This window comes from Crocodylus siamensis, chromosome 2 (assembly GCF_052110815.1).
Source record: "Crocodylus siamensis isolate JL-2025a chromosome 2, ASM5211081v1, whole genome shotgun sequence".
Lineage (NCBI taxonomy): Eukaryota > Metazoa > Chordata > Crocodylia > Crocodylidae > Crocodylus > Crocodylus siamensis.
Genome location: NC_143396.1, coordinates 253,478,501 through 253,491,776, shown reverse-complemented (window position 1 = coordinate 253,491,776; position 13,276 = coordinate 253,478,501). Strand labels below are relative to the sequence as shown.

The 13,276-nt window shown below is 48.6% G+C and overlaps 1 protein-coding gene across 6 annotated transcripts in view; it reads right to left on the bottom strand.

Annotated features, from left to right (window-relative positions):
* FLVCR2 (FLVCR choline and putative heme transporter 2) overlaps nucleotides 1-13,276 on the bottom strand; it is a 53,598-nt gene that overhangs the window by 25,395 nt on the left and 14,927 nt on the right. For all 6 annotated transcript variants that reach the window (XR_016440346.1, XR_016440345.1, XR_016440347.1 and 3 more), the window contains exons 2-3: nucleotides 8,883-9,024; nucleotides 5,841-5,981 (exon numbers count right to left, since the gene is read on the bottom strand). Coding sequence is in view for 3 of the 6 variants with exons in the window: in XM_090033730.1 (XP_089889856.1) it covers nucleotides 5,841-5,981; nucleotides 8,883-9,024 (283 nt within the window). In the remaining 3 variants the exon portion in view is untranslated. The remainder of the gene's footprint in view (nucleotides 1-5,840; nucleotides 5,982-8,882; nucleotides 9,025-13,276) is intronic.

Below are 13,276 nucleotides of genomic sequence, written 5' to 3'. Positions count from 1 at the left end.
TCACTTGGGAGGTAGAGCCCTTTCACTCAGCGCTGGCTTAATGTCACATCTGCAAGGCCTCCTGCAAGGAGCTCCAGTTCAGTTAGTACCAAGGTCAGTGACCTGGAAGGGGATATGCTAACAGGAGACTTCTTACAGTAGGGAACTAGATCACTGCCCTCAGCAACAGCCAGCAGGGAATGGCCTCTTCTAGGCAAGAAACTTCAATAATGAAGTAGGAGCTGAACACCTGCTGAATTCTGCATGGGGCACGAGAAGCTTGTCTACATGGGAAAGTTTTACCATTTATGAATATCACAGAAACCTGAAAGAGAAACCAACTGGAAATGTAAATGACTTTCTGAGAAGACAACTGAACCAACTGTTATGGGCCTTGTCCACTTGGTTTCTCAGTATCACCCAACATGAGAATATAAACCGTTGTGGTAATAGTGGTATAACATGTGGACACTTTCTTCCAGTGGCTCTGGTTTGCTTTAAACCCGCTTCCTAAGTGGCATAAGCCAAACCAAAGAAGGCCTCCTTGAACTGTCCACATAGGGCTCTACCAGTGTTACCATAATGGCTTAAATTCTCACTTTGGGCAATACTGAGAACAGTTCTTCAGATGGACAAGGCTCACAAACATTCATTCAATTCTCTTCTCAGGAAGTCATTTACATTTCCAGCTGGTTTCTCTTTCAAGCTTCAGCGATCTTCATGACAGCACCAGGGAGAGGAAAAAGGAAGCTTACAGGTGTCATTACAAAGAGCCCTCACATATGAGCATGCCAGACAAACCTATGGTTTGAAGTCCCTGCCTTGAGACATCTGAAATCCTTACAGCCCTAACACAAACAAAACCCTCCCCTATATTGATCCTCTCTCTTCCTAAGACTGATCTAATGGAAGGAAACACCACAGTACAGTAGACAGAGGCAACCTAGGACCCCAAGGAAAGATCCATGGAACAAACACTTGAGTGCTAAATCACAACTCAGACACTGAATCCTGCCTCTGCACCTGGGCTTCAGTCTCTCCCAGGGTACAATGGGCATCCCCCACCTCACAACATACATTTGTGAAGGCTTTTTGCTTTCAAAGGGCTTTGAGGACAATTTGGAGGTGCAGGGACACCAGTGGGATGGGATTCCACTCCTTCTACATGCTCAGCCTCTACCAACAGTAAACAGTACATTAACAATGCCATGGTGATGAGCATAGTGCAGAGATCTAAAGAGAGAAACTGTATGCACAGTTACCAATAATAGCAGGTTTTGGACTCAAAGGCAGGCACTCCCGAGACATGCAGCACAGGGGAGGGCATCCAATTGGTTGCAACATGATCCATACCCTCCACATAGGAAAACCCCATCATTTTCATTCCAAAAACCACGTAGAGAATCTGTGAGTTCAGGGGGGAGAGGGGGCCAGAGTCAATAACCTATCAAAAGATAGAGGAGGAGGAGATCCAATGAGATCCAGTGATAGGAACACACCCTGCTGCAAGGGACCTTTGTTCTTCACAACATGCAGCCCTGGTAGGACTGCACCCAAAGCAGACTGGTGAGGCTGCTCCATTGCTCCCCCTCCCATTCTGGGGCATATAGTTTGCTATAAGACACTTCACTGGTAGTGAAAGGGATAGGAAATGGAAGCATGAAAGGTCAGCACATTTCCTCTACCCACAGATGCCTCAGCTCAAACCCAAAACAATCCATATTCATCTGTGCAGTCTCTGCCTCTCACCTATCATGACACAGCAAGCTCATCCTACAGAAGAGCAACCAACAAGAGGCCTGTGCTGTCGTCCTTCCTGGGACTATGCAGATATCCCTTTTCCACCACAGCTGGGCTTATAAGCAGCCCGTCTTCTCCTACAAAGGCTCCACGCTGAAAGCAGTCGCTTGCAGAAGAAAGGGCTTCCTTCCCTGAGCTGGGTGACAAGTTACAGAATCACAGCAAGACCTAGCACCTCTGAACAATTTGCTGAGCTCTAAAATCTGGATGGACCTTCTCCACCTTTTTCAAAAAAAAACCCTGGCGAATTTGAAGGTATTATTCAAAATTTCAGCTATTCAAAAAACATTTGCCATGAATTGTGTCACTCTGGTTAGATGTTTCTGAAGCAGCAGAAGATGCAATTGTCCATATCATCTGGAACCAAGACTGGGAACCAGGAAGTCCTAAGTTTTAGCCCCATCTGTTTCACAGCTAGTCTGAGTTCTTTTCATACACACAGAGTTTTACAAACATATCAGAGATCTCACAATATCCTGTGAGCCCCGCCTTACAGAGGCACAGGGAAGCCAAGTCACCTACCCAGAGCCACAAATGGAGACTCCAACAATACCAGATTAGAACCCAAGGCTCCTGCCAGTTAGGCTCTGGTTTGATTTTCTTCTAACTCATTAAGCTATAGGTCCCTTTAACAAATCCCCTCCCTTATCAGGCTTTCCTATTGCTAATGCTGGTTCTAGTCCACCGATGGTACCAAAAAGTGACAGCCTTGCTGTAGGAAAAGAATGGCCAGCCACCATTTTTACCTCTATGCCCTGTGAACCTGCTCTGAACTGGCTCCCTCCAAGGTTCTACCATCATTGCAACTGCTGGAGATGACCCATAACTGACCACCAGAGATGTTTTCTCAGGGTTGAGGCTAATAGGCACAGCTATAACATCTGTGAAGCAGAGAGAGCAACGCTGCTGAAAATTTCTTCAATCCTGGAAAGTTCGAGGTTTAGTGTAAGGATAGAAGTTCCCATCCAGTTTTACAGGGTCTGAGATGCTTAAGAGGCTGCATTGCTCCGTGCCTCTCTAGGCATCCTGGTCATATTGTCTTTGTTGTGAAGGAGCTAAATTCCAGGGGAAGTCAGGCAAAGGAATGAAAAAGGGTTGGCAACGGGAGGATGAGACCAAACATAGCAATGAACAGGAAGCGATACTGAAGTAGGAGTGTCCCTCAATAGCTTTTGCAAACCCCCAGACAACCTGAAAGAAGGAGCAATTCCAAGAAGATCAGACTATAAAGAAATTCTGCACCTCAAGGTTCCCACTTCCATGCTCCAGGACTTGCTAGCCATAATTAGTAACTAAACCCTTTCCTTTTATTTATACTCATGCAGCGAGCTGGGCAGATGCCAAGGACAGGCTTTGTTTGGATCTGAAGTTTACACATCCTCCTTTTCCTTAGAGGGCATCAGTTAGACAACAACCCTAAGACTGGTCTCCAGTGCAATGACTCAGGGGCAGCTGGGCAAGGGAGGAGAGGAAATGTGCAATACAGGACTGAGCAGGCTAAGGAACAGAATAGGAGTCACCTGGAAGACCTGAGCATCACTTCCTGAAAGCTCAAGTGCTCTCGCCAAGGAAAAAAGATCTAAATCAGTGGTTCACAACCTTTTTTTTGCCCTGACCTGCTGCTGAGAGCAGAGTACAGTGGCAGCCCAGGGGAAGGGGAGCTCCCAGCATGCAGCATGACTCATCGTTTGTGTACAGTGCTACCAGCATCGCCCCCACAACCCTCATTTGGGTCACAACCCAAGGTTGGGAATCGCTGGTCTAAATGAACTAACGGGCCTTTTGCAACTCTAACAAGTGTGAAGCAACCAATACACAGTCCCCAGCCCTCTTTAGTCATCTCAAAACCCCTTTCAGTCACCTGTGCAAAGAGTCCCTGCACTCAAAAGGGGTAGTCAGGCAGCTGTCTGGTGCCCAGAGCAATGCTTCCTGCCATGGTGCTGATCATACTGGCAATCAGACGCCACTGTGGTCACAGCTATTTTGCACCCCCTGCCACAGAGGTAGGGTCCACAGCTGCTGCTCCAGTCACACTTCTCAGTTATGCTACTGTGTGAACTGCCAAATATTCAGGTCAGAAGCTTTCACTAAGCAACACATGCCCTTTCTTCCTTTCTTTTTCCAGAGGGTCTCTTCAGCAAGCAGACTTGTCACCAGAAGCTGGGGTCAGAACAGTCTTACTGAAGCAGGACTAGGAGTCCTGTGGTTTAACACTGCATTACCCCTGGCTACATACAGGCCAAGCCAGAAGCTATTTCATGCACAGAACCTGATGTGGCTCATTTATGCACAGAGATCCTAGTATCTGAGGAAATCCACTCCTCAGAGATCCTTCTAAATCAGCTGGCTACAATATATCCTATTTGCAGTAGAGACCCCAGTCCTGGGCTTGAGCGAGTCCCTCAAGGCACAGCCAACAGACTACAGCAGGCTCCAGATTCCTCCTCTTTCCTAGACCTCATCCAATTACAGATCAGCATGGTAAGGAGAACCCATGCACCTCACTGTACCAAGGGAACAAACCCAGGGGCCCACTGAGTGTGCTGCAGGGAAAAATGTGAGTAGCATACCCAGGCATAGCAAGACCGACACTAGCAGAGGGGACCTCAAAATTCCCTCCCTCTACTGGCTCTCCACTGAAAACCAAAACCCCACTCTTGGAGGCCATGTACTTTCCACAGGCTGTAGAAGTTTTGCTTCTTTCTGCCAGTGTTGTAATGTGGCAGCAACTCATGCCCAAGTCTGGGTTGGAGAAGGGACTCTGAAGAAAGAGAATCTTTTTCCTGCCACAGTGCAGGCCAGAGTCACTGATCAGCATGCACAGGAAAACCAGTCTAGGCAAGAGACAGGCAATATATAGTCCTCAGGCCTGGTCCAGCCCACCAGGCTATTCTATCCAGCCCATGGGGCACCTAAATATTAAATTTTCTAAACTTTTTATCTGCTCCTGGCTGCCTATCAAAGACAACAGGAGCCAGGGGCAGTAGAACCCATGGGAAGCCGGCAGGACTTGGGAGAAAAGCTAAGCTGGCCTGGCACCCCCCACCCCTCCCCAAAGCCTGTGCCTGACCCAGCTTTCACTGCTTCCCTGCACACTTAGTCCAGCCAGGGCCATGGGAGTGGGGGGGGGTGGGAGGCAGAAACAAATCAGTGCAACTGCTCTGGATCCAATGCTTTGGGGGGCCTTGTGGACAGTGCTGTAGAGGCCCCGCCACAACCCCACCCCACAGCAGCTGGCTTCTTCAGGCTGTTGCCACCACCCACCCCTGCATAGGCTGATATGCCCCAGGCCCTGCATACCCCTAGGGACGGCTCTGGCTCCAGCACCATGTGGCCCCAGGCTGCACTGCTGGACTGCAGGAGCACAGGGCCATGCCAATACCCTGGGGCCAGGAGTGGGAGGGGGTGTGTGGAGGTGTTCATAGGGCAAGTCCCACATGTATACATGCACCCCCACATCCCCCCACACATACTCTAGCCACCCTCCCCCCACAAAACCCATACCCACCCACACTTCACATAACCACATCCCACCACATGCTCCTTCAACCCACACCCATCCACCCCCATCATATTCCCCACACCCCACATACCCACCCCGCCATGCCCCCCACAATATACAAGAGTATGATTTCATTTTAAACTGTTGTGCCATCACCTCTGTGTACACTACACAAAACACATAAATCACGACAAAAATATTTTTTGAAATCAACTTAATGAATATTGTAGATGTTTGATTTTTAGAATATAATTTTTTTTTCTGGTTCTGTGATGGCAAAATCCCTTGCTGAAAGGAGTATTTCTGGGGGCAAGGGGAGGGCCTTCTAGTGACAAAGTTCAGGGGCTTGGGGGTGGGACTTCCAGTCCCAAGATGGAAACTAGGGGGTAAGGCACCTGTTAAGGGGTGGGGCTACCCGTGTGGCCCTTGACAGCTCACCAAAACTCAGTAAGTGGCCCTCCATCCAAAATAATTGCCTGCCCCATGTCTAGGCTGATACTTTGGTGAGCAGATCCACCCTCTTCCCCCATTCCTGAACAGCACAGGGGCTTGGCCTCACCATAGCTGATCATCAGCAGCAGGAAGTTAGTGTTGTGGAGCAGCCGGAGGATGGAGTGCAGATAGGAATAGTCTTCCGGTGGTTTTGATTGGATCAAGGCCTGGGCCCGGCTTGGAGGATGTGGTGGCTTGTCCTGGAACACTGAAAACAAACACAGCAGGGACATGTCTGTGACCAGACATCAGGGAGCCTCTGCCTACTTTGCATGTGGGGGAGCTGCGCAGGAAGGCAGGGGAAACAGTGTCTGTAAACATGTTTCTCCCCAAGCTTTGATTGTAATGTGCAAGCTTCCCTGGCGGAAGGGTGTCTCCAAGAAAGGAAGCCCTACGGGCTGGGCAAGGGCTTTGCTGACAGCATTGCTGGGCACCAAGGGGCTCAGAGCCATTGACATCTACCTGAAGAGGGAATGAGCCATTGCTTCAAACCAGGGGGTCTGAAGGTGCTAATGTACACATACAGGTATTGGAACTGTACATGTACATTTGTCAGAAGCCCAGGCAGTCCCATGTGCTGGGTGAGAGCTGGGCAGTGCCAAGCTCCCTTCCAGGCACTAAGCTCCCCTCAGCCTGGCTGAGCTGCTTCAGGATCGTAATGAAAAATGATGGTGGTACCTAATCTGGGGGCTCCCTATCCTCAGAACTGTACAGATAAGGAACAAAAATTAAAGCGTCTCCCCACAGAACTCATGAATCAATACACTCAGTAGGTGGATCTAATCGAGGCACAAGCTCTAAGTATGAGGCTACAATAAGAAAAGCAGAACTCAGCAGATAAATAAACCAAGTATGCTTTCCTGCCACAGCAAAAGCCAGGCTTCCCCTCACTCCCTAGATGAGCTGGGGACCACAGGAGGAGCGTCTTGCACCTGACGTAGCAGCTGAACAACCTGCACTACCCTGGATCCTGCCCCAAACCATTCTGTCCCCACCTAATATGGGCTCCCTTCCCCGCTCTCCCTCTCCACCTAATTGGGCATAGAGTGTCCTTTAAACTGACATTGTTTTCTGCCCCGTCCCCTGGGAGGTGACAGATCTCAAGATACACACAGCTCCCCCAGGAACAATGCAAGCATTCCAATTTGGGGACACCAAGAGAGTGTGATCGTGGGACAAATTTCCAGGGGGGCTTTGAAAGGCTCGGTTCATGCCAGGTATTTAGACAATCAGCCCGCTTCTGCCCCCGACTCCATCCAAAGCAGGATGGATAAAAATTAACTTTCTTCTTTTAATCCAATATTTTTGATTTATTCATATCTGAATTTTTTAAATTTAATTGCATTTTTTATTTTTTCTTAAGATGCTTTAAAAAAGACAAACAAACAAAAAACCACCAAAATAAAGATAGTTTAAATTTAAGATACGTTAAAGCTCAAAGATATTGTTATGAAATAGTATATAATTAGAAGTTTATAATCCTTATTTGGAGACAATATATTCATGTAACCTTTTTAGAAAAGTCTTATAAAGTCACAACGGGCCATAGACTATATTAGGGGCCCAATCTTATGGGGTTCCCAGACACTCTTCTAAATTCATAAAGATTAAAGAAAACCACTCTACCCAATGGGACTCAGTGCTCAGTCTAGAAGATCCCATTAAGCATTTCTGTGATGCTTAGTTGCAGTTCTCAAACTGTGGATTTGCGTCTCCAGAGATAATATCCTTTTTAACAGCAGTATATGGAGAAGAGAGAGAACAGACCTGATTACCTACCCATCAGCCCTATTGTCTGTGGTGGGACTATGCTGAGCCACCTGCCTCACTGTGTCCAACCAAAACCCCACTTCAGGTATATCCCCTGAAGCACGTACATCCAGCCAACCCCCTTCCTGGAACACACCCACAACCCAGGGATAATTGCTGCCACCACCTGGGCTCTGGTCACTGTTAGGGCTCTGTGCAGCCCATAGTACACAGACCAGGCAGACCTTGGTGGTGCTTATCCCAGCATGGTATTTTGGAGTGCTTCTGATAGCCTGAAGCATTCAAAAGTAGCCTCCTGTACTGGAGGAAAAGTAAAAAAGTCAACCCCACTTTAGCTAGCTGAGCAAAGGGTGCCAAAAGGCGGGTCCCTTCCCTCAAGAATCCACAGCTAGGTGTGCTGTAACAGATAGCATTTATTAATAAGAGAAGAGACTGTGGAAGGGGTACAGGACAGAGGAATGTTAGAGAAACACAGCTTGAGCAATACAGAATGGGCTTGTTGGACCTTTTAAAAACACGTGGCTAAAGATACATAACCCTAATATACTGGCTAAATTTCAGGCAAGTTATTCACATACACATCCAGAGAATTCTGGAGGCCCATGCTTCTGGTTGTGTTTCCAAAATGCCTCCCTGGAGGAAGAGCCCTCAGCCCAGGTGACCTGACCCTTGAATAAAACGCTTCTGACCTCATTACCTGGCTCCAACCAGAATCAGGCATTATTTGAACCCAGCTGAGGCAGACTGATCCTCTTAAAAAAAAAGTGGTCAGCAGCCCTCGGTGGAGTGACTGGAGTCAAACTGTTTCCACAGGTTACTTGGCAGGAAACTTAAGACAGAGTCTGGACACTATAAGGGGGAAATGGGAGGAAGCAAAATATACAGCAACCCAGAGGTAGTCACAAGGGGATTTCTTCACATTGTATACACAAACTTGCAGAAAGACAGAGTCAAGCCCTTAACTCTCAAAAAAGTGCAAAGTTTCAAAAAGTTAAACGAATATAGAATATCAAACAACAATGTACTTTTTGTAGAAAACAAGGATTAAAAATTGAGGATTCCTGGCCAGTGATTTGTGATTTAAAAAAATCAATTTGATTTAAAGCAAATCTTCCCTGATCCAAAGGATGGGAGCTCTGGGCTGTACCATTCCCAGAGGATGTTACTTTTGGGTGGCCACTAGCCCGCATGTGAATAGGGGCACATGTGTGTTTGCACACTGCCCCAAATGGTTCCCATCAGATTTCCCTGGCCCTCCTGTGACATACAAAGCAGGCCCATCACACAAGGTGATCTTCTTACCTCCATCCTTCCTGCACATGTGCCCCCACCAGCTTACCAATAATAACAAGGATGAACAGTGCAGTTGCCACAGCTGCAGTGATGAAGAACATAATACTAATGTGATAGGCCAGTTGCTCTAGATCCTCCACATCGGGTACCAGAACTGGAGGGACAAGGAAACCCACAGCGATGCCCAGCTGAATAGGAGAGACAGAGAGACCGACCGTTAGATGAAGAGCAAACAGTAGCTCTTCCACCAACCCCAACACAGCTCCCTTACCAAGGGACTCAGTCCCATAATGCAATCTGACCTTGTAGAGTGAGAACCGAGCTTAGGCTGGCTCAAAGTGTGACAACATGAAACTACCTTAGTCAGTCATCCAAATGCCCACAGTATATGGCCAGTGTAACAGCACTTCCTGCTTACCCCATCCTGACAAGCCCGATTCCCAGAGGCAGGACAGGCACACCTATGGCTCCACTTCTCCACTGCCCCATATCTGTCCCTAAACTCTAGCCCTAAGGATATGAGCACTGAGAGCCACTCGAGGGCTTAAACCCATCAAGCCCAGAAGCTCTAAGCATGTTTGCTGGGGCTCGGCTCCAGACCCAGGCTGAGGCACCAGACTCTGAAGGGCAGCAAGGGGAGGCATCTGCTTTTTGGGTTTAGGCTATGCTAAACTGGTAGCACAGTACCCAGTCCCAAAGCCGGGGGGGGAAAAAGAGGGTCACTGTACTAATGGCACACACTTGGCCATGAAATGGCACCTGGCTCCAGGGACACAGTGGCTCCTCACCTGCCAGCATCAGCAGCAGAGGGCATCTATAGGGTAGCGACCAAGAGAAGCATTTCCTCCCTTCTTCCCCACCCCCAGTGAGCAGGTTTCACAACAGACCAAGTTTTGACAAGTATGTGGATCAAAAGCAATACCAGCCTGAAGGGCCCTCCTCAGGACGCAGAGAGAGTCGGTCCCTTTGATTCTAATGCTTCTTCTAATCAAGAGGGAATAAAGTGCACTCAGTGTATTTGTGGGTACTCAAGACAGGAGGTTCTTACGAAAGCTGCTCTCCCATCTGTGCCTTGTTGTGCCCAAGTGTGGCACAACCAAAGCTCAACTCCTAGCAAGTGTGTTTACCTACTTCCAGCTTTCTGTGCTGGTGCCCTTCATTCCTCAGTCCCTTCAGGATAACAGTCCTATGCCAGGCTCCAGTCCAACTGCTGCCTGTTCCCAGTAAGACATTGTGCACTACCCCCGCAGAGAGAGAGGTAGTTAGTCACTTCAGCACTGAAATGCATTTTTCCATTTCAAGTTTGATGCAGGCACTGAAAGGCCCTGCCTAGAATATACAAGGGCTTCTGCAGAGCAACAGAGATAGAGAGATCCAGGGCAACACCAAGCAATTCTCACTGGCCTCTAACATTCCTAAATCACTTCTGCAGCTGAAAGTGTGTGTGTGTGTGTGCGTGTGTGTGCGTGTGTGTGCGTCATAACTGAGCAGCACCAACTGAACCAAAATGACAGAAGCAATGAAGAATATCCCCATTTCCCACCATCTCCCAGCCACACTAGTTATTCAGTCCTTTACTGTGTGCTCCATAAATAATTATTAGTTTGCCTTGGCACATATTTTCTTTAACTGGTCAAGATCCCATTTATATAAATAAAAAAAGTCTTCTCTGCTACTCTGTCAACTGGAATCAGAAACATCTGCATCCTCCATGCTCTAGTCCAGTGGTCTCCAAAGTGGGGTGTGCACACCCCAGGGGGTGTGCAACACGATCCACTGGGGTGCAGGAAGAAGATACTAGAACTTATACATATACACACACATACGCACACACAAATATTGGGGGTGCACGCTCAAAAATTTTTTTTACTGATAGGGGTGCGCAGTCAAAAAAGTTTGGAGACCACTGCTCTAGTCAGCCCCCTTTGCAAATTCACAGCTCTCTGCTCCAGCAGGGAGATTCACGGTCACAGAATGCCCTGCCCTGTCCTTCACATATTAGCTCACCCCACCGCTGGAGCCAGAAAACACCAACTTACAAATGAGTAATTCTCACCAATATTTGACCAAGCTTCAATGTTCAGCACAGCTCTGGCACTTATCCTTATAATCAGAGGCATGTAGACCAACTGGAGTCAGGACTCCCCACATGGGCCACTTCGGACAGAATGAGCGATACAAGGAACCAAACCCTACCATGCTGCCTTCAGGCATTTACATGTATGAAAAGAACATCCACAGCTGTATCCAGCAGATTGAAAATAAGCATAAACTGTCCCATTTCAGAGTATAAATCAAAGCCAAACTGGGAGGGGTTAGGAAGAAATGTCTGTGAGCCAGATGTTCCCTAACTGACCAACCAGGGAGTCAGCAGTACCTTCCTCACACCCACGTGATACCAGGCAGTGTCAACAGGACCCTGGCCTGGATGGAGCACTGCTCTGGGATGACGTGGCAATTCCTTTGTCCCAGTCATTCAAAACCCACTTCCCAGAGCAGTTCTACCTGAAACACTATCTGGGAGCCAAGGGATCCGATGGCCAGCTCTGTGCACAGATTGTCCCCTTTCTGACCTACCACATGTATTACAATTTCTCCATGTTCTTCCACCATGAAAACCAACATAAGGCACCTCTGACTGAGGGAGCGAGGCAATTCCACCAAACCCAGACCACCACACAGATGGACCTGTTGTGGAGAAGCCCATCAGCCCCTATAAAAAAATCTGTGTTTTGCAGCTTATGTCCAATGCCTCAGCTCTGCACAATTCACCCTGCTCCTTCAGCCCGCTATCAGGCCCCATGCAGCTCCGGTTTTCTTAACGTTCATAAAAAATGTCACCTGACCATGATGCAGCCTTTCAGCAAGGCTGCTGCCCCAGCCCTCCCACTCCATGAGCCCCCTGATCTCACAGACCAGTCCCATAATAAGCTCCCAGAGGAGATTTACAGGTCCCCTGCTCCTTTTCCTTATCAGTTTCAAGCAGTGACAAAAAGATAAAAGGGTAAAAACAATTCCTTTTCCCATCATTATTTTATCTAATGAGCTCTTGACCTTCAGACCCAAGCACATGAACTATATTTGCACAGCTAAACAAGGAAATCTAAAGAACAGTTCCCTCATACAGCCCATACATAGTCTCTCACATGACACTAAGTTCAGAGAGACACTTGACCCCTGGGCTGGCAGATGGCCTATTTTATGAGTCCTGTTATGAGCTTGGGCAAGGATATTTTATCTCCTTAGTTTCACAGTTTCTAGGGTCGGAAGGGACCTGAGTAGATCACCTAGTCCGACCCCCTGCCATGGCACCAAAGACTACTGGGGTCAAACGACCCCAGCAAGGTGTTCATCTAACCTCTTCTTAAACACCCCCAGGGTAGGAGCCTGCACCACTTCTCTTGGAAGTTGGTTCCAGATCCTAGCTGCCCTGACCGTGAAGTAGCGCCTCCTGATATCTAGCCTAAACCTACGCTCAGCCAGCTTGTGAACATTATTCCTGGTTACTCCTGGCAGTGCTCGGGGGGAACAGGGACTCCCCCCATGCCTGCTGGTCCCCTCTGACTAGTTTGTAACAGGCCACAAGATCCCCCCTCAGCCTTCTCTTTTGGAGGCTGAACAGGTTCAGGTCCCATAGTCTCTCCTCATAGGGCCTGCCCTGCTGTCCCCTGATCATGCGAGTGGCCCTCCTCTGGACCCTCTCCATGTTGTCCACATCCCCCTTGAAGTGCGGCGCCCAGAACTGGATGCAGTACTCCAACTGTGGCCTGACCAGTGCCGCATAGGGGGGGTGGATCACCTCTTCGGACCTGCTTGAGATGCATCTGTGGATGCATGACAAGGTACAGTTGGCCTTCCTGACTGCCTCTCCACACTGCCAGCCCATGTTTATCCTGGAGTCAATGATGACTCCAAGATCCTTTTCCACCTCTGTGCTCACAAGAGGGGAGTTCCCCAACCTGTAGGTATGGTGCCAGTTGTTCCTCCCCAGGTGCATCACTTTGCACTTGTGAATAGGATGGGATTCAACACAGACATCCGCCCACCCTTGTAACCTGTCTAGGTCCAACTGAAGCCTGTTGCTTCCTTCTAGTGTGCCCACATCCCCCCACATCTTAGTGTCATCAGCAAATTTGAACAGGGTGCTTTTTACCCCCTCGTCCAAATCACTGATGAAGTTGTTGAACAGTGTGGGCCCGAGGACCGAGCCCTGCGGAACCCCACTGCCCACGTCCTTCCAGGTTGAGAAGGACCCATCCACTACCACCCTCTGGGTGTGGCCCTCCAGCCAGTTGGCGACCCATTTGACTGTGTGGGTGTCGACACCACAGTCCCCCAGTTTCTTAATGAGAACGGGGTGAGAGACAGTGTCAAATGCCTTCCAGAAGTCCAGGAAGACTATATCCACTGCTACCTCTGCACCTAATAATCTGGTGATCT